The sequence below is a fragment of the Neolamprologus brichardi genome, chromosome 20 (assembly GCF_056152115.1).
Source record: "Neolamprologus brichardi isolate AB-2024 chromosome 20, ASM5615211v1, whole genome shotgun sequence".
NCBI lineage: Eukaryota > Metazoa > Chordata > Actinopteri > Cichliformes > Cichlidae > Neolamprologus > Neolamprologus brichardi.
In genome coordinates, this window is record NC_142123.1 from 32,019,259 (window position 1) to 32,040,583 (window position 21,325).

General features: G+C 42.3%; 1 protein-coding gene across 1 annotated transcript in view; it reads right to left on the bottom strand.

Annotated features, from left to right (window-relative positions):
- The window catches only part of cacna1fb (calcium voltage-gated channel subunit alpha1 Fb), a 47,910-nt gene that overhangs the window by 16,545 nt on the left and 10,040 nt on the right, over positions 1-21,325 (bottom strand). The window contains exons 2-22 of the mRNA XM_087834062.1: positions 17,992-18,251; positions 17,720-17,820; positions 17,122-17,227; positions 12,748-12,887; positions 10,534-10,688; positions 10,299-10,451; positions 9,848-10,044; positions 9,639-9,742; positions 9,117-9,268; positions 8,108-8,182; positions 6,480-6,561; positions 6,317-6,343; positions 6,067-6,227; positions 5,747-5,972; positions 5,456-5,663; positions 5,258-5,378; positions 5,024-5,099; positions 4,880-4,928; positions 4,741-4,801; positions 2,436-2,538; positions 2,016-2,145 (exon numbers count right to left, since the gene is read on the bottom strand). Coding sequence (XP_087690188.1) covers positions 2,016-2,145; positions 2,436-2,538; positions 4,741-4,801; positions 4,880-4,928; positions 5,024-5,099; positions 5,258-5,378; positions 5,456-5,663; positions 5,747-5,972; positions 6,067-6,227; positions 6,317-6,343; positions 6,480-6,561; positions 8,108-8,182; positions 9,117-9,268; positions 9,639-9,742; positions 9,848-10,044; positions 10,299-10,451; positions 10,534-10,688; positions 12,748-12,887; positions 17,122-17,227; positions 17,720-17,820; positions 17,992-18,251 — 2,687 coding nt within the window. The remainder of the gene's footprint in view (positions 1-2,015; positions 2,146-2,435; positions 2,539-4,740; positions 4,802-4,879; positions 4,929-5,023; positions 5,100-5,257; positions 5,379-5,455; positions 5,664-5,746; positions 5,973-6,066; positions 6,228-6,316; positions 6,344-6,479; positions 6,562-8,107; positions 8,183-9,116; positions 9,269-9,638; positions 9,743-9,847; positions 10,045-10,298; positions 10,452-10,533; positions 10,689-12,747; positions 12,888-17,121; positions 17,228-17,719; positions 17,821-17,991; positions 18,252-21,325) is intronic.

Below are 21,325 nucleotides of genomic sequence, written 5' to 3' on the forward strand. Positions count from 1 at the left end.
TTTATATTATAAATAAATAAATAAATAAATAATAAATATAATAAATATTATATTTATATTATATATAAATAAATAAATAAATAATAAATATAATAAATATTATATTTATATTATATATAAATAAATAAATAAAAAAGTCCAAGAAAAAGTTGAAGCAGCAGCTCAATGAGACACATTCAGTTTTCACTCAGATGATGACAGAGAGTCACACAGCAGAGACCAAAGTCCTGAACAAGTTTTAATTTAATTTGGCAGAAAGTTCAGCAAGTTGAGTTGGTGGTGGCTTTATCCATCTTTTAATTGCCTTGTGGGTTTTTCAGCATCTCAAGCTTGGTTTGGCTGCTATCGTGGAGCCTGTGCTACAGTCGCTCTTCTGTAGGATCGAACTGCACAGTTTGCCCTTTGCTCTCTGCACACATCAGAAACTCCTGACGTCATCGCTGGTTTTTACTCGTTGTTCATGCTTTTGGTACAGTAGGTATGAACCACTGGACAGGACCTGCTGTTTCAGATACTGATCCATGCAGCCATCACGTCACACTTTCGGCGTCAACAGTCACTTGAACCCTTGTGCTGCCATTTTTCCTCCTTCAGTGCGTTAACGTTCATCTTTCCTTCCTATTGAGTTCCTTCATGCAGCCCAACACCTGTCACTGGTTTTATGATGGTGGGAGTTTAAAGCGGAGAAGTCTGCATATCAAGAAAAAAGATGTTTAGCTACCTTAGCTCATCTACACAGAACTCAAAAGTCCTTGAGAAGGTTCATGGTTTCGTTTTAGCTCAGAAACAGAAGCAAAGTGCTTGAGCTTCGGTTTGCTGAAGACGGTTAAAACACGATCAATGAGAAATGCTCACTGTTCGTAAGGACGGCAGCCGAGAGGCTTGTTAATTAACTCAAGATAGAACCAAAATGTATAATTTCCACAGTTTCGTAGAGAACAGAGGAGGCAAACACAGGGTTAACGCTCAGTGTGAGCAGGTCTGATTGTATGTTTGAAGTCATTTCCTCCCTCAGCTGTTGTGAATTGCTACTTCTTGCATGAAGCCAGCTGCTGCTCTGCATGTGAGTGTTTAAGTTTGTGTGTCTGCGCGCACACACACACACACACACACACACACACACACACACACACACACACACACACACACACTGTGAGTATTCAGGATCTGACAGTGAACTGGTGATTTTCTGCCTCCATGTGTTTCCATGTGTTTCCCTCTTTAACCCGGTTAGGCACTGACCCACTTCTGCAGTGTAATCTGCTGAGGCCCCGCCCCCAGCGCAGACCACAGAGGGTTGGCACAGGATTGGATCAGCTGTAGGGATGCTGTGCTCTACTGCGATTGGTTGCTTGGCTATCAGGTAACTTGGTGATGGTGAAAGTGGTGCTGTGGCTAACATGGTGGTTGCAGACTTGTCTTATTTCATCCAGACAGGCAGAATAAATACGTTTCAAGAAGGCCTGGAACTAAGAGTACGCTGGCTTTAGTCATCCTAGTGGTGGTCCCAAGCCTGGATAATGGAGGCATGTTAGGTCAGGAAGGGGTATTGGGAACAAAATCTTTGCCAAATCAAGAATGGGGATCATCAAGAATCAGATTGGTCCAGACTACGGATGCTGAGCTACTGCTGGCTGAAGACAAAGGAAGAGGAGAGGTGGAAGGCATATTAGGAGGCAGCGAGAGAGAAAGCAAGGTAGGAGTGTTGAAGTAAGAGCAGGGACTTTAAATGTAGGGTCTATTATTGATAAAGGGAGAGAGCTGGCTGATGACTCATAGAAGGAAAAGATAAATTGTATTTGCAAGAGGCCAGAAGCATCGCAAGTGTTCAACCACGGTGTAGACAGGACAGTGTTGTGGAGGTGAAGATGGTGTCAGACAAGATCACGAGTTTGAAGCTGAAAATCAAACAGGTGATGCTGATGTTGTCGGCGTGTACGCCCCACAGGTTGGATGGGTCCCCAAAGGTACTCAGCCCTCTGTGAGTGACTTCAAATCTCACATTATAGACTCACATTGTTCCTGAAGGAGTGGGCTCTGATTGGATCCTCGGCAGCCAATGAGCAGCTGCTGAGGATGATGAAGACGAGGATGAGGTTGGTGAAGATGTGGTGATGGATCAGAGTGTGGCAGGCCACACGGATACTGCAGACGGAGACAAAGAGTCAGTGTTAGAGGCTTCACGTCCCAGCATGAAGGATACTAGAACTTCATTCACAAAAGCTGGAACACAGACAGCAAAACACATAATGTCTAAAATAACCACATCAACAAGCTAGAAAACTTCTAAAATGATGCCAGAAAATCTAACTTTATGTAAACATTACTTAAAGGGAACAATAATACATGACTCAAACATATTTGTGTGTTTGTTATTGTTCATCCTGTAGAGGTGTCAGACGGCGTGATGCACGCTCATGTGTCGACACACTCACGGGTTTGTCTTGCTGAGGCAGAAGAAGGCGCTTCCTTCTGGGATCGGGAGAACCTTCTCTTTAGGAGGAGCAAGATCGGCCATCTTTAACTGGACTCCTCCCTCTGAGAAAGGAGAAAGGAAAGTGAACGATCTGAGGGTGATGGTTTTAGCTTTTAGAACATCCATCATTTCAGTGATTGAGAGCTGGATAGATGCATGTTTTTGTCCATCCATCTTCATCCGCTTTATCCGAGGCCGGGTCGCGGGGGTAGCAGGCTAAGCAGAGAGGCCCAGACCTCCCTCTCCCCAGCCACCTCCTCCAGCTTATCCGGGGGAACACCAAGGCGTTCCCAGGCCAGCCGAGAGATATAATCTCTCCAGCGTGTCCTGGGTCTGCCCCGGGGCCTCCTCCTGGTGGGACATGCCCGGAACACCTCACCCAGGAGGCATCCTTGTCAGATGCCCGAACCACCTCAGCTGGCTCCTTTCGATGTGGAGAAGCAGCGGCTCTACTCTGAGCCCCTCCCAGATGGCCGAACTTCTCACCCTATCTCTAAGGGAGAGGCCAGCCACCCTAGGTAGGGTAGGGTAGGGACGTAGATCGACCGGTAAATTGAGAGCTTCGCTTTTACACTCCCTCTTCACCACGACGGACCGGTGCAGCGTCTGCATTACTGCAGCTGCAGCCCCAATCCGTCTGTCGATCTCCGGCTCCCATCACTCGCGAACAAGATGGGATGCATGTTATGGTACTGATATTTAAATATTCATACATTGGGCCTCTCATAGCAGCTTCCTGGTTCATCACTTGTAGCTCCTGCGTTACTCAGTTCTCAGACATTTGTCATATTGATCATATTACACTCGTGTTTTATTTACTGATTATTGGAGGGATTATTGTAAAGCTAAAAATAAAAATACGGCAATATTCATCCAGAAAAAAGTTCCAAATGTTTTGCACTTAACTAGAGCTGCATCATTGTCATAGAAAAACCCCCACAATGCAGCACTGTCTCCATGCTGAACTGGAGATGCTTGTCCACGCCTTCATCTCCTCCTGGTTAGACTGTTGTAAATCACTCTTTTCCTGTCTGTTCCTTAAATCACCTCCAAGTGGTCCAAAATGCTGCAGGCTTTTAACCCACAGTAATAAAGTCTCCCATATCACTCCCATGTTAAAATCCTTGCACTGGCTTCCAGTTGGGTACAGATTTAAGTTTAAAATCCTCACTTTTACCTATATCGCTGAGCTTCTCCAACCCTACTCTCCAAAGCAGATTCTTAGATCCACTGATAGTGGTCTTCTGTCTGATCCACGGACCCGTTTAAAAACGGAGCAGGATCGTGCTTTTCAAAGCTCCATACTGTGGAACAGTTTACCTCCCCCACTACGCACCATCGACTCTGTGGCTTCTTTTAAAAAACAGCTTAAAACACATTTGTTTAAACAGGCATTTGGGTAATGTTTGTGTGTAATATGTTGTTTTATTTTATATGTTTTTATACTCCCATGTGAAGCACTTCGTAATAGCTTCTTGTCTTAAATTGCTATATAAATACATTTTACTTTTACTTACTTACATAAAAAACATGACATCAAATGTAAACAAGCTGATTTCCTTGAAAATAGATTTTTCACCAAATAAATATCAGTTCATGTCATTGGAGGAAATGCTGGGACCTGGGCTGGACTAATTAACCGACAGAGTGAGTCAGTTTGATTGGTGGATCTCCCGTCTCCTCTTTGTCTGATTGGTGGATCTAGTTTTATAACTTGTCCCACATATTTTTAATCTACCTTCCTAATGTTTCAGCAGAGGTCTCAGCAGCCTGTTGACTCACACTACAGACAGCCGACTATGTGGAGGGTGTTCGGTCCTCTTTGGGCACCTTTACAGCGTATCCTCGCACAACTTGCAACTTAAATAAATGATAAATAAATCAATACTACATCTTCCCTCTATCTTTCTCATTAGGATCCAGCTACAATGATAGACCTTTAAAACTGGTATTAAATAGCACTTAAATCTCCTCCAGTAATCTGATTTAAAACTGTTAATTTGTCAAAGAACCACTAAAAATGGGTATCTTGTTGTCCATGTGTCTTTCTCTAAAACGGTTCCTTAAAGATCTCTTTAAAAAGCCTCAGTGTGGAGTAAACTAATGTTCTTTGATTGCGCTGTGAAGCTTGTGACTTTTCTTGTTTACAGTCGTTTCTGAGTTATCATCCAATTAAAATGGTGAATTTAGTTTTCCTGTCACTTCAGCGTCACATCTTCTCGGCTAAACTTGAAATGTGGCGATGGGCTCAGCCGAGGACTGACCTTCATCTCCTTCAGGAAGCTCCTCTTCCTCTTCATACTCAGTGTCTTCATCAACATCGACCTGAAAAGACAAACAGCCCTCAAAGAAAAAGATCGCTGATAGTTAACTGAAACATTACAGTCGGAGTTTGATGTTCACCTTCACTTCTTCTTCTGCAGCTTCCTCCTCTGCTCCCTCCTCCTTCTTACTGAAGAGACAAAATACAACAGTGCAGTCAGAAGTCAACAACTAGCTTTTGTTTCTTCCTCCCCTCTTTCCTTTTGTCCTCCGTCCATCACTTACTCTTTTTTCTTGTCGTCACTGTCTCCTCCTGCCAGGTTGTCCACGGCGATAGCCAAGAAGACATTCAGCAGGATGTCTGATGCTCGTTAAGGATGCTGATGTTTTCACAGGTTACTACTCATAAAACAACAAAGACGATCTTCACCTTGAGCACAATCATCCAATAGGAGATCATTGTTTCAGTAAAACTTTGAGCTTTGAGAACTTTGGTGCATCAGGAAGATTCAAGGATACAGTTACCACAGATGAAGAGGATGACAAAGTAAATACAGACGATCATCCCGGGAAACACGGGGCCGCCGTATGCCATGATGCCATCATACATGACCATGTTCCAGTCCTCACCTGTCAGGATCTAAACACACAGTCATCGTGAGGCGCCCGCTCCCTGCACGTCGTGACATCACTGGGAGAAAGTGGTTGCAGTGCTACCTGGAAACAGGTGAGCAGCGCCTGCGGGAAAGCGTCGAATGTGCTGCGTTTGGTCTGCGTTTCATCAAAGTTGAATTTTCCTCCGAACAGCTGCATGCCGAGCAGGGCGAAGATGATGAGGAAGAGGAACAGGAGGAGCAGCAGCGAGGCGATGGACTTCATGGAGTTCAGCAGCGATGCCACCAGGTTGGACAGAGCCGTCCAATGCCTGAGCAAACAGAGAGTGACCTCAGCGATGACTCGTGATGAGCCGTGTGACCTGCATCGGATGGTTCGGGTACGTTTTCTCACCGTGTCACCTTGAAGATCCGCAGCAGACGGACGCAGCGCAGCACAGAGATCCCCAGAGGAGGCATGATCTCCAGCTCCACCAGGATGGTCTCCACGATGCCACCGCACACCACGAAGCAGTCGAAACGATTAAAGAACGCCACAAAGTAATGGGCCAGACCCAAACTGTACATCTTCAGCAACATCTCCACCGTAAAGAGAGACAGCAGCACCTTGTTGGCAATGTCTGCACAAACAGAGACACGGACACAGAAAATGCTCAACAACATTTCAAACTGAAATATCAGTGTCTCTGTGGAGGAGAAGGAGGCTGTTGTTACCCTGGACTTGAGTCAGCCAGTCTGGTTGGTTATAGTGCTCAGAGGCGCTGAGGGAGGTGTTGAGGAAGACCAGCAGCAAAACCAGCCAATAGAAAGTTACGGATTTGACGGCAGTGCGACAGTTTCTGCGACAGACTCGATTCCAGCGACGTAACGTCCGACTGAGGCAAAGAAAGAGAGTCGTTCAGGTGAAGGTGAGTCTAACGTGCTGACTTTAGTCTGCTGAACCTCTGAAGGTCAGTGAACTCACCAGCAGCCGATCTTCATCGTCTGAGCACTGAAACACAACATTTTTTGTTTTTATGTGAAGTTGTTCCTGAAGGGGGCACTAAAGCAAGAATCATGTGACGTACGAACTGAAAGTGTGTGTGTGTGTGTGTGCGTGTGTGTGTGTGTGTGTGTGTGTGTGTTACCAGCAGGCCTGGCAGCAGTTGGTGTGTTCCTCATCGATGTTCTCTGTGTTTTCAGACGCCGTTTCACTGGCAGGAAGACTCGCTGAAACACACAAACAGACAAATATTAATAAATGATCAACGCAAGTCAACAATCCTACTTCTTAAAAAATGTGGCACTTATTAATTTCTGTACTATCAATATATTTTATTTGTTATGCAAACAAAAATATAAAGTATAAAATATTCATATCTGATTCATACAGTATATCTCACAAATTTTTCCCTCTCCGTTTGATGAAAGTTTCCCGACCTCCTCAGTGAATCTATACTGAGGTGAATCCAGCTGAACGAGCTCGGAGAGTAAGTCTGATCAGAAACAGGGTCAGATAAATATGAGGACAGAAAGAGACCCAGATATTTTACAGGGACAGCGAGGATGACGTTTGCATTTAGACTGAAAGATGTACAAACTGCACAGAGCTGTCTCTGTGACAATACAACTCATATATACTGCACATATTATGTGTGTGATTGTGCTTTTATTAATCGTACTGGTGCATAATTCTGTTAACACAGCCACCTTATTATAGGAACCAAAAATAAATCTCCATAATGTGTCAGACACACCTTCTCCAGCTGTTGTTGGATTTTACTGTATCTGCTCTTCTGGTGCAAAATGTTTTTGGCCTGTGTGGCTAGTTTCACAGTTTATTATGACTCGCACATCTGGACATCGGTGAGGGTTAAAGGGGGATGTCGTTGCATTGACAGGTGTGCTGAAGCTGTTCAGATAACTAAACTGGACGTCTCCACCATGTTTGTTGTGCTGGTGTCTTGTAGAATTTTAATAGAAATAGGTAACAGCTGCTTGGGCTGCTGTGTGGTAAACAGAGATAACGCGTTACTGTAATCCAATTACTTTTTTCAAGTAACGAGTAAAGTAAGGGATTACTATTGCAAAAACGGTAATTAGATTACCGTTACTTTCCCTTTATTTATTTTCTGCTGTGTTTTACTTGCATCTATTTGAAAGACTGAGTGTAAACACAAAAAAAATTATTATTTTATGTGCTGGAATGTGTAGAAAATAGGTTTAAATGTTAAACAAATTTCTTCCAGTCAGAGAATGTTGCAGATAATTAAATTTTTGCTTGATGCATAAAGTTAAAAGATTAAAACGAACAAAACAAGTTTTAAAAAGAGACTTTTCCATTTGATTACATTTTGTATGATGATTATGTAGAAAAAGTAGAATTGGGCTGAAAGATCTATCGCTTTATCACCTATTCAGGTTGATCACCCTCACCCTGATAAAAAATTAACTAAGTAACTAAGTAATTAATTACTTTTGAAAATAAGTAATCAGTAAAGTAACGGGATTACTTTTTGGGGGAAGTAATCAGTAATTAGTTACTGATTACTTTTTTCAAGTAACTTGACCAACACTGGTGGTAAAACCATCAAAACAATGAGTGAAGTTCCTCAGTCTCTCTCTGCACTCTTAAATATAAGAAATGTAGCTTGCTAACATAGCTTGCTAGCCTCAGCTCATGACGTTGCACCTTCTTATCCTAACAAGGTCACTTCTGGCACTAAAAATCCTCTAATGTGATGGCGACACAACAGTGTTTGCATGAGTGTCTCACCATGAGTTTCGTTGGAGTGACTGAACCATCCAAACTTCCCTCTCTTCTTATCGGCCAGATCGCCCAGAGATGGCCCTGAGAGAGAAAAACGTTTATTATTAAAATAAGCAGCTTAAAATTAAATACAGAGAGAGCGCCAGCCTCGTGTGGCAGCCAAGCCAAACACAAAACCTTTTGACAATGACTTCAAACCAGTTATTGCTGCGAGCAAAAATAACAAAATATCAAGAATTCCCAACGTAATGTGTTACAAAATAAAAATATATTCTTAGTGCTTATTTTCTGTTTTTATTGTTTTACAGTCAGGTGAAATGTTGATATTTTCTCAGACACAAATGTTATATAATGTTGAAACTTACAATCAAAGCAAGCAACCAAACAAAAGGCTTAACAAACATCTACCTTACATCACATTTCTGGCTCGTTTGGTTTCTGCTGTTCTGCTTGAGATAAAGACACAAGCAGAGAAACTGATGGTTTGGGGAGCAGGAGAAGGGATACAGGAAACAGTTTACATCTAACAGCTCAGTGGAGGTTTGAAACAACCTGCTAAAAAACACAGGGAGCTGCCATATTTAAAGCCTCTGTACTGTATTTGGGCTCCTGCAGCTCCTCTGATTGGACCCAGTCATCTAAACCCATTAACTGCTTAACTTCCTGCCTCTGACTGATGTTTTTTTAATGATTTGTGTGAAAATGACCATTAAAATAAGACAGCTAAGGCAGTTTCTGCATAGTGATTAGGATGCCACATGTTCCAAGGTATCCTTGGTCATTTTCTGGCTTGAGGCCCAGAGCTGCTGGAAGAGGGCCTCGGTTGGGACACCTGGGTTACTTTGGTGAGACCGCCCCCTCCCCGCATGACTCCAGACAAGCAGAGGTAGGTAATAATATGATCACAACTAATGTTTGGGACCAAATGTCACACTGGAGACCTAAAGGAGCCAATCTGAGTAAAGAAACCCACAACAGTCCACCAAGAAGAAACCATAGTGTGCCCAAGCCTTACGTGGGTTTCCGTCCTCGTCCAGTTCATCCATGTCCTCAGCCTGAGTGATCCAGTCCATGTACCCACACAGATCCTCCTCCATCTGCTGTTTCTCTCGCAACTTCTGGAAATCACCACGAGCCTTTGCCTTCTCCCTCTCCTTACTGAACTCTCTGCAACATCCACAAAGATGCAGACATTTAAAACTCCTCAAATACCATCAGCACGGGAAGAAGTGTTCAGATGCTTCACTTAAGCAGATATTGAACAATGATGAGTGTTGAGAACATAAAATATTACCACTGCTATTACAAGTTAGGCCTGTATTCATAATCGGGGTTAAAAATATATTTAAGATAAGATGTGCTTAAACTTATTTGAACTATATCAGAAACTTCAGCTGTTTAACCCTCAATAATGAATAGATAAGAATAAGAGTGAGGTTTTTACACTATTAAATGCATCTAAAGTGTCTATTTATTTGCCTAAGTACATATAGATATATATAAATGTGAACAGCTTTTGTGTTTGGAGATGACCGACCCGCTGAGGACTCCCAGAACGAGGTTGAGAACAAAGAAGGAGCCGAAAATCACCAAACTAACAAAATACACCCACGGCAGCTCAAACCCAATGGCATCGTTCATCTGTGCACAGACACAACATGCAGAAAGAGAGAAGACACAATGAAAAGTGAGCACCTCTTATGTTTTTGGACAGGCTGGTAAACATGACACCACAATGCATTTTACCCAGTACAGCACATCAGTCCATCCCTCCATGGTGATGCACTGGAACACGGTCAACATGGCGAAGAAGAAGTTGTCGAAATTTGTGATTCCTCCATTGGGACCATCCCACCTTCCCCGACACTCTGAGCCGTTTATGATGCACTGACGGCCATGACCAGCAAACGCACACGGCACCGGGTCATCCTCCACATAATTATCTGAGGAATATTCCATTTAAATTCAGTTTTATTTATATATCCCCAAATCACAAGAACAGTCACCTCAAGGCGCTTTGTATTTAAGGTAAAGACCCTACAAGAGCAGAGAGAAAGCCCCAAAATCTAATCGACCCCTTCTGAGAAACCACTTGGCAAAAGTGAGAAGAAGAACTACGTTTTAACAGGAAGAACGTTTTAGCTTCTACAGTCATCAAAAATATGCAGGATCTGTGTGAAGGTGTCCTGCATCATACCGGTTCCTATATAGTAGCAGGTCCTGTGCATGCGTCCGATGAAGAGCTCCAGACCGATGATGGCATAGATGATGATGACGAAGAGAACCAGCAGAGCAATGTGAAGCAAAGGAACCATCGCCTTCATGATGGAGTTCAACACAATCTGCAGACCTAACAGACACACACAGCTGAACATGTGGACAACCATTGACCATGCACACAGTGAGTCCACGCCAAAGTCTAGGAAACTTACTGGGGACTCCAGAAACCAGTCTGAGGGGCCGCAGGACTCTAAAGGCTCTTAGAGCTTTGACATCCAGACCTCCAGGTTTCCCAGGCATGTGATGGGTTGTTGCTTGCTCGCCACTTGACTTATGAGTCATTGTCTCCAGGACAACACTGAACAAGCTGTGCGGAAAACATCAGAAGAAGAAAAGGAACATCAACCTTTATGATCTAGCTCATTGAAATGTGGGCTTCAGTTGATCTCGGTTGGACCAACATCTGAGTTTGACCAGTATAACTTGAACATCACAAAAGTGTTGTTTCCAGCAGCTGCAGAAAACAATGATGTCATTCATGTATATATATATAAAAAACAACCAGATGACACCCTTCAACTCCCCCAGAGCTCGTCCCATCAGCCTTTTGAACATTGCAGGTCTATCTTTCAGGCCAAATAGCATAACCTTAAATTGAAAGAGGTCCAGATAAAGGGAGTTATCGTGCTCACCTCAGGGTCCATTTTCACCTGTAACCTCTATAGACAAGACGCAGCGCTATCCTGTAGTTCTCGTATTGCCTAAATAGGTTACACATCTGCCACCTTTATTTTGTTTACTTTGCTGAAATTCACCAAGGAAGAAAACAAAGACTGACCGACTGTTGTTAAGATATGCAGTCCATCAAACGTCTGTCACAGAAGCTGATCAGGTGGCAGGAAGTTAGGTGGACGTTCACCTTTTTCCAGCAGAGAGAAGCCTCAGACTGGGTGAACCGTGACCCATTAATCATCATGTGATAAACAATTGCAGACATACTGTATGGACAAAGATTATTTCTGAAACTGTGCGATTAAGCTCCACTGGAAGGACCGTGCTGCTTCACACACGGCTGCAAAACACCACCTGTGCCTGCTGGAGGCCCAGTCTGATAAAGCCACTCCATCTACGGTCCCTCAAGCTGGAGGGAAGAGAGACTCTGCAGTTTGTGATTCTGCATTAAAATGATCACAAACTGGAACAGGAGGAAACCCCAAATAAGACTGACCACACCAACAGATTAGATCAAGATGTGGCTTCTTTCCAGCTGAGGCAGATTAATTACCTACTGAGTAAACAGAGTAAAAAAAAATATTAAAGCTATGAACCTGCGATAACCTCCCTTAACCTCCCCTGGGATCCTTCAACACATTTAGACTCGCTGAAATCCACGATGTTTCTACAGCTATCAATAAAACATCCAATAGAAGCAACTTTTTTACAGAACATGTCTTTAAAATGAAAACTGCCTTTAAAGTAAATCCAGCTTCAGAGACAAAACACAAATCAAACACTGAACTCCTACAAGAACTCCTGAGTGTCCCACATATAGCATCCTGACTGTAAAGTGGAACATAGCTTCCTCAGGCTGTGTTACCATGACAACAGGGTTTATCATCATCATCATCACCATTATCACCCTGAGGACATCCAGTCACATCAGCGTCCTGCAACAAGGACACGAAAGGAACAAAGAGTACCAAGGTTAGGACCTGCAGGACTCAGTGTGATCTCAGTCAGTGACTGATTGGAGGAAATGACTCAGAGCTGCTGCCAACCTGTTAAACTGCTGGGCTGTATTTACCATATCTAATAAAAACTATTCAAAAATCAAGAATCTACGTCAGCCATTTCTTTTGGGCTTGTAGATAGCAAAGGCAGAATATATGCTGCAGATTTTACAGATACTGCACAATAAAATTTGATTCAACATGATGCAACACAGCAGCAAATCTTCCATCTATCTACCCATCCTCTGTCATAGTGTGAGAGGTGTGGCACCCTGGATGATACCCACAAAGCAGGGTCCATGCATCTGGTGGATTCAAACCCAGGACCCTCAGCTCTGGGCAAAATCATCAGCAACTAAAATGACAACACATCACTCAGATGTCTAAGAAGAACCATCTCTGCAGCTGTGGAGTACCAGAGGTTCAGGGTTAAACAGCGCGTTCCTGCAACGCATCAGGCTGCTTAGGTTTCCTGGATGAGTTCAGTCCACTGTGTAGAAGAGGTCAAAAGACAGAACCTGCAAACTGAGTGAAACTATGACATCACCGCTGGGCCTGATTTACTAAAAGTCCTCTGCAGTCAGATCAGATCTACTGCTGCAACATGCAGAGAGCAACAAAGAAAAGGATCCCAGAACACGGGGAACCAACAGATCCTATTAGCCTACGGTGAGAACCATCTTTTGATTTGCTTACCCAACTATGACGATGACAAAGTCGAGCAAGTTCCAGCCGTTGCGGATGTAGGAGCTGGGATGCATCACCAGACCATAGGCCAGGATCTTTAGGAAGGTCTCCACGGTGAAGATGATGAGGAAGACATACTCCACTTGTTCCTGAAACACATAATATGTTCCATGTCTGTGTGCGTAACCCGGTAAACGTGGATGTGCTGAATTTGTGAGTATTTCAGATAATTACCAATCTCAAGTCCTCATCTCTGACACACACACACATACACACACTGATCTTCCTACACTTATGAGGATCATTATCAAATGGAGGCATTATCGGTCAAATTGTTAGATATAAGCTCAAGTCCTACCTGACCTTCAGCCCAAAACTTAAAATCTTAACCCACCAACAGTCACAAAAAAAGCTACTTTCAGCTGGTCCCTTATTCACACGACATCGCCACAGTGGGCAGATCCACATGTTTGATGTGGCAGATGTTTTAAACCCCTCCTCACGCAACCCCAAAGGATTTATTTCTCCACCAGCGGATGTGTAAACCACTACACTCTTGAGCCTCCGACAGCCACAATATCACACAAACGACCTTCACTTTAAGACCTGTCCTCACAAAGAAACACAAACACACTTATGTGCAGGACTCTTTTTTCTGCTGGCAGTTATCAACTCTAAATCTCTCTTAAACACACACAAAATGTTTTCATCTCAAATACATGTTTGACTGTATTACTTTTCCCCCCATTATTTACTTTGTAGCGACAGGTGAGAGGAAGCATTTTCATGCTTCACTAGTTGTAGATAGTATCTGTGACACAGTATAAATAACCCAGTTTTTATGACAAAAATAATAACAAATCCACATCTAGGTTCTGAAAGCATTTAACAAATGCGTTCAAATATCATCAGTAAGCAGTGTTGGGAAGGTTACTTTTAAAATGTATTCCATTACAGATTACAGAATACATGTCCCAAAATGTATTCTGTAACGTATTCCGTTACGTTACTCAATGAGAGTAACGTATTCTGAATACTTTGGATTACTTAATATATTATCATGCTGTTTACAACTACATAAATGTACTATTGCTGTGATTTATTACTGTTACTGAAGGTCCGCGGCTCCGAACCGTAGTAAAGGGACCTCTGGCTAATACGGTGGGTTCTGTGTTGGGCTCGTAGCCGAAAACTAGCTTTACTTTGTTGTCTGGGTCAACTTTGCTAGCAGAGACAGAGAGAGGCGTTGAAAGGCTGCTCCAACAGAACTTATTGTTTTTGGAGGAAAACACGAACACGGTGTACAGTTGAGTCTTAATAGCTTACTTACAACTGGGCTCGTCAGGCTCTCTTCTTGGCTGCAGTGGTTATTATTATATTTACATGCTTCCAGCTCCCGTTTTGCTCGATGACAGCTCGTACTTTTCCTTTTTTTCCCTCCCTCGCTCACAGACACATAACGTGTATGGCAGTCCATTCTCCCTGCAGCACGGACTACACTGCCCATGATGCTACATTCTTTAGAGCTATACCTGTAGCATTCTGCCTATTAGCTTAGCACAACAACAACAAAAAGGCCTCTCTCACCCAGGAAACACACAGAGAGAGAGAGTGTCACCCTGTAACCATGGCAACCGTAACGCTGCCGCCTGGAACAACAGAACGTAGCTGTCAAACAAAACCCAAACAGTCCTGACCCGCCACAATATGAAACAGGGAAGTACCGCGTGTAATCCATTTATTTCAACAAAGTAACTGTATTCTAAATACCACCTTTTTAAACGGTAACTGTAACGGAATACAGTTACTCATATTTTGTATTTTAAATACGTAACGGCGGTACATGTATTCCGTTACTCCCCAACACTGTCAGTAAGTTTCAGTTGTTAGCAAAGCAACCCAGGACCACAGCAAAGCGTGCAACAGACACGGCACAGCACTGAGTCCATTTCACGCTTTGCCTCTCCAAAACATGAAATGAATGCAGAAACTGCATTACCAGCAGGGGGAGATAATATATTTAAAGCCACAAAGTTGGTAGTGAGCAAATAACGTATGAAGTATATTCCAGGGTCCTTAATCGCAGGAAACGATTAAGCTGAGGCGCCGAAAATGTATATAGATGTAAATTGTTAATAATGTCTGTTTAAAGGGTTTCCCGCGGTTTTCCCTTTCATTCTGCTTGTGTAAATAGAAGATCTCCCCAGGCAAAACGTGAAGTGGACACGCTTTGCTTCTCCAAAACGGTGGACCGGTGTCTATTACATGCTCTGTTGTGATATTAGGTTGAGCATATTTCCACTTTCAGAAGCTACAAAACTATAATAAATAATAATAATGTTGTAGCTGAACAGCTAAGCAACAAACTGAAAATAAAAAGCAGCAGAGCGCTGTTGCAGATTCAGCCAGTAATCCTCTGCAGGTTTATCTCTACCACAGACCACTGAACATTAAACTCTGTTTCCACAGTGGATCCATAAATATCAGCCTGAGCTCCTTTCACGCCGCTTGGCTAAACATGTAGTTACTGTGATTTGTGTTTGTCGAAATAGGCAGAGATGTCACTTCAGCACAAAGTGGCTGCCTGAACAGCGAGTACAGTTCAACTGTAAGTGAAGATCGAGAGACGCAGATATAAAGAGGAGAGTGAGGAGGAGCCGAACCATCAGAGCAGAAACTCCTCAGATCTGATCACAAACCTGTCAGTCATCTACTGCATCAGCATCCATGACCTATGACTTCTACCACAGGCGCAACACACACAGTGGAGCTGAATCTGCAATCAGTGCACAAACGGAGCAACTTCTGGGGCAAAAACACACTCAACACAAAAAAAGTACAGTCAGTATTTACAAAAGAGCACAGTGACAGGACTGTGTGAAAGGAAACCCAGAGACTTGTTTTCTATTGACACTGTTGCATGTGTATATCTGGGCGTAGGTCCTGTCTCAAAGTGCAAAATATAGGGAGGAGAAATAAATAATGCAAACTAATTTAATAATATTTGCAACACACAATTTATTGCAAGTTTCTGATTTAGAAAAAAAAAAAAATTGCTTAATAATAACAACAACAACAACAACAATAATAATAATAATTGTAGTGGCGGCACTCCGTCTCTATTTCACTCTTCTGTACCACCTTTAGGAGTCAGTCCGGCAACATGCATTTGAAACGCGAGCAAGTCCAGGTGCTTTTCTTGCGAAAAAGATGTTTATTGAAACTTTTAATTTACATGGCAAGACTCGGTCAAAAAACTGTGTTGCTTCCAGCTTATCCGACTCCCCAACTACTTAATTACAGTGTGCCGGAAGCCCAAAATACTAAAAGGCGCATTAGAATGTCACACTCTTATATTCTATACCTTTAACAAAACAGTATTTTGAAATTAACTAGAAATTCTATTCTTAACATCAAACATGTATATTTCTCCTCTAGTCATTTTACCAGTACCAATAAAATTAACCTTTAATTGGCTCTTACAATAATAATAATAATAATAATAATAATAATAATAATAATAAATTGACTCTGCCTGTGTTTAGAAAACAGTGCAACTTTTGTAAATCACCCATGAATCTAATAACTGAGCACTGTTCGTGTATTGCACTTGCACGCAGTTTTCCCCGTGTATTAAATCAAATGCCAAAAACTGAAGTTCTTCTAATGGCCACTTGAGGCTGTCTCTAAAAGTGAGTCCATGTCCGTAGTCTCCGAATTCAGCCATGGAAAGAAATACGTTTAGAACCTGCTACAAAAATACCTCTAAAGCGAACGACCAAGCAAACACATAACAAACATATAACAGGTGTTTTTAAAACACATCTGTCTGGATTTTCTGACAGGTATGCAGATATAAGCAACTTTAGTATCTTATATCTGCTAAACTGGACCTCTGAACTGTGTTTATGAGAAAAAAAAAAACCCCGCATGTACTTGTGTCATATGCAGCTCATCCAAGTAGATTTATTTCAGTTTTGGTGAAAAGGTGTTATCATTGGAAGGTTATGTATTTCTGTGCATTGCACCCATATAGTTTATGGATGCTGCTTCTATCCAAGCTTGCGTGATTGGTTGATTACTTAGCCTCCCTGTTGTCCAAATATGGTAAATCCTTCTTTGGAGCTTAGATTTCGCATGTCATGCATTTCACTTTCATTCCCACCACAGAGACTGACCGAGGAGAACTTAGCTTAGCTTAGCATGAAGACTAGAAGCAGATGGAAAGCACAGTACAGCTCCAGGAAACTAATAAATATCACCAAGTCCAAACTTCCATGTTTCTGTTTGATGTGAGACTACAAGGTCTCTATGGTTGATCATGACATGAGAAATTTTAACTACCCGAGTCCAGTGTGTTTGTGACTGTGTGTCTTATCTCACCAGATCATGGTTGGTGGAGTTGGAGTCATCCTCAGGAAATGGTTTGGAAACTCCCAGGGCGACACAGTTTGCAAAGATGGCCAACAGGATGAAGATGTCAAATGGCCTGAGTTACATTCAGGAAACAACTAAAAACAAGCTTTGTTTTTGACACTAGGACTCAATTTTAACCACTCCGTGACATTTTTGCAGACCTATAAATTGTGTAACATCATCGGCATTACATGAGATTTTCTTATGTCACCTGCTGGCTCTGGAGATATATTAAGGAGGACCTGTTCTGCAGATGTCCAGCTCTATATTTCAATTCTAGGACTCTAACAAAGTACTTTTGGATGAGTATAATTATATACTAGTCCTTTATGCAGCCCAATTATACCCCGAAATTCTGTGCAGTTAAAATAATCTATTAATATATACATTTTGTTTGTGTTATTGATTATAAACTGACACGCGACAATAATCTATCCAATAAAAGGAAAAAAAAGAACATTTAAGCAGCATTACAAGTATATGGCAGAAAATAACATTAAAAAAAGCAATAAAGTCATTTTTAACCTGGGACTAATTAACCTCTCCTCTCCACAGTAAAGGATACTTCCACTCAACAATATGGAGCGCAGCCCGTCTGATTGGGTTGTTGAGTTTCAGACAATATAATGCCCGGGGAGCTCGCTGGACCTGATTAGTGCCCTGCACCTGAGGAGGAAGTGACATCAAGCATGTCATCAATAGCATCATCAACATTGGTAACTCTTTCATTGTCTTTTTATTTTGCCTTTCCAAAAATGGTTCAGGTCAGCAGCTCCATGTTATAACTGAAAACCTGCCGTCAGACCTTCCACCTGCGTGTTTAGCGTGTTTTCTCACCTGTTTCTTAGCGTGTTGTCCTCTTTTTCTCTGCGTTCCTGTTGAACTTGTGGTCGAGTGAAGCGTATCTGTTCTTGTCATCCTCACACCTCCTTCGTCCTCTCCATCCAGCTCTTGATCCCACTCCGCATTACTCTCCTTACCTCCTCCTTCTTCTCTGTCCCCTCTTCCATCCACCTCTCCTCCCTCTTCCTCTTCCTCACCTTCGCCCCCTCCTTCCTCCCCATCCACAGCTTTGGCGTAGCCATTACGACCAGAACCTGGAAACAGAGAAATGCACAGAAAAATGCAAAAGTGAAAACCTACAAGATTTTTCCAGTTTTAGCCTATCCATCGATAAATCCGTCAATAAGTCCATCCATCCGTTTTCTTCCATATATCCTGGCTGGATCGCAGGGGCAGCAGCCTAAGCAGAGAGGTCCAGACCTCCCTCTCCCAGGTCACCTCCTCTAGCTTATCCAGGGAACACCGAGGCGTTCCCAGACTGACAGATATGAGAGAGATATCGATATAAACTCCTTCAGTTAGGACAGAGGTCACCAACCTTTTTTGCGCCACGGACCAGTTTATGCCCGACAATATTTTCATGGACCGGCCTTTAAGGTGTCGCAGATAAATACAACAAAATAAAACTAGTACCGGTACCGAAAAAAAAGAAGATTTATTCATAACACACGTGAAAAGACCCAGGAAAACCGAGTAAACGATAAAAACGATAACAAAATAACGCTGAAAACCGATAAAAACCCTGAAAACCATACATTTCACACCTGAGCCTCAACTCTCGCGGCCTGGTACCAAACGACTCACGGACCGGTACCGGTCCAAGGCCCGGGGGTTGGGGACCGCTGAGTTAGGACATGCCTGGAACAACTCACTCAGGAGGCACTCAGGAGGCGCCCTAAACAGATGCTCGAACCAGCTCAACTGCCTTCTTTTGACAAGGAGTAGCGCCTCTACTCTGAGCCCCTCTCAAATGACCGAACTCCTCACCCTATCTCTAAGACCCAACCATTTTTTGATCAGCGATCTTCAGTCACTGCCCAGAGCTCGTGCCCACAGGTGAGATGAAGATGAAGATCGACTGGTAAATTGAGAGCTTTGCTTGTGTGCTCAGCTCTCTCTTCACCACGACAGACCTTTGTAGCTTCCGCATCACGGCAGATGCTGACTGCATATTTTTTATCCAGTGTATTTGTATAACATTGTCTCTCAGCCTCACATAAAAGTGCAGAAGAAGAACCAGAATCTAGTATTTGCTGCTGATCTTCATGTCATAATAATATCCACTTGTTACGTCTGTTATCATTAGCCATTTCCAGGTCCAACTACTCCTTCAGTTCTCAAAATCAAGCAGGCACTGAGGCACAAAAAAAGACTTTTAATTCAGTTCAATTTAGTTCTTTTTATATAGCTTCAAATCACAACAACACCTCAGACAAAAGAACCCAAGAACAAAACTCCCAAACACAAGTTAAGCAGTGTAGTGTTTGCTGTGGAGTGCAGCGAAAAGTTCTCTAATATACAAGAACCAACTCGACAGGACAAGACTCAGCTGTACATCTGCACCTAAAGGTCAAAGGTGGATTTCAGTGTTTACATTTTTGACAGAGAAGACAGATGGTTTGAAAGAGGAGTTAGGTCGGGCCTTTGGATGTGTCAAATGTATGTGTATTTAACTCCAGGTGTTTGTGGCCATGAACCAGTCTGTCTGTCACACACGTGTGATTTTCCTTTTTTTCTGACCTCGCTACAAGGTCAAAGAGGAGAGAAGCGTGACATGGAGAAAAGAAATTAGGTAAAATGAACCGTGAGGAAGAGAAGGAGAGAGATGTGATAGAATCCAGAGGAGGTGAAAAAAGAAATTATAGTGAACAGCTGCGACCTAGATCTGTGTGTGTGTGTGTGTGTGTGTGTGTGTGTGTGATGTAGGCTGGGATTGATGTGTTGGTACCTGAACGCACATGTACACACAGACATGTTTGTCTTTATATACCTAAGAGGACCTCAACACTGAACCCTGAAACCAAGCAGACGTAAACGTCCTCAAAGGGTAGCAACATCCACAGGTCCTCACAATGATGGCAAAACAAGGACACACACACACACACAGATTATATCTACCTCTCTCCATTTAGTCCTTTCCTAGAGTTCCTGTATTTCCCAGAATGCATCGCTTTTGCATCCAGCTGCCCTTTATTTACCACGCAGGTAGAGACGGTAAGAGCAGAGTGGGACCGATGGATGCCTTCATGGTCAGTGGGAAAAAACGCCCTCACACGTTTATTTGTGCAGCCTTGTCTAAACATGTTTCTTATATTTTGTGGGTTAAGATGAATATTTGTGTTATTATTGTTATTTGTTATTATGGTTTTGTATAATATAGTATAATAATATATTATTATTTGTTGTTTGTTTTTATAGAGCCTGTGTGGTGGAAAACCTCTATACAAAAGAAAAAAATATATACTAATCTCAGTCCCAATTTTATTATTTTCTCATAAGGCTTACTTTAATTTGTACTGAGGCAGCGTACTGTAAGTATATATCACAGATATATTATTTATATTGACTGTGAAAGGACATATTGACAGTGTTCACCAGACAAAGAAAGGCTATCCAGCGTGGTTGGAGTGGTAGAGAGGACAAAAGGGGACACATTTACAAAAATCCCTGATCAAAAGCAAATTTAAAACAAAGTCAAAACAAGCAAAAACCAACGTTAGACCAATGCTTACTGGGCAGCTGGGTAGCAAACAACCATAGCACAACCAAGAACATCTAGAACCATCAATTAACCCGTGTTGAGAAAATAATACGACTCAGTTTCCCAACATAAACAGTTTTTCAAAACAATGCGTTTCTCAACTCAGCTTTTATTCCTGTTAATAAACTTAAAAAAATAACTATAAAACAGAAGGTCTGTTTATTTATGAGCCCCCTGAGGTATAAGTCATTATATGCGCCAACTCTAACACTAGTCCTATTATGCACTTTAAGACAGCAGCACCAGCTATTGCTATCAAGTGATGCTTTGCAATATCAAACTAAAACAAATACCTGAATCCCAAATATCTACTGAGATGATCTGAAATACAACACTAAATATGATTCTGAATGTTGTTGTTTTTGTTTGTATTATTGTACATAGTTTAACAGAGTCATTATCTAATTATAAAATATCTGAAAAGCTCATTAAATGCCAGCTTAGTAACATCTCTACATCAGTGACGCCTTTATGTGTCGTAAAGGAAACCTGGAAAGTGTTCCTGATATGAAATGTGCACTGAAGAAAGGAGAATTATGGCCCTCATCAGAGTTAAAGAGGATGTTA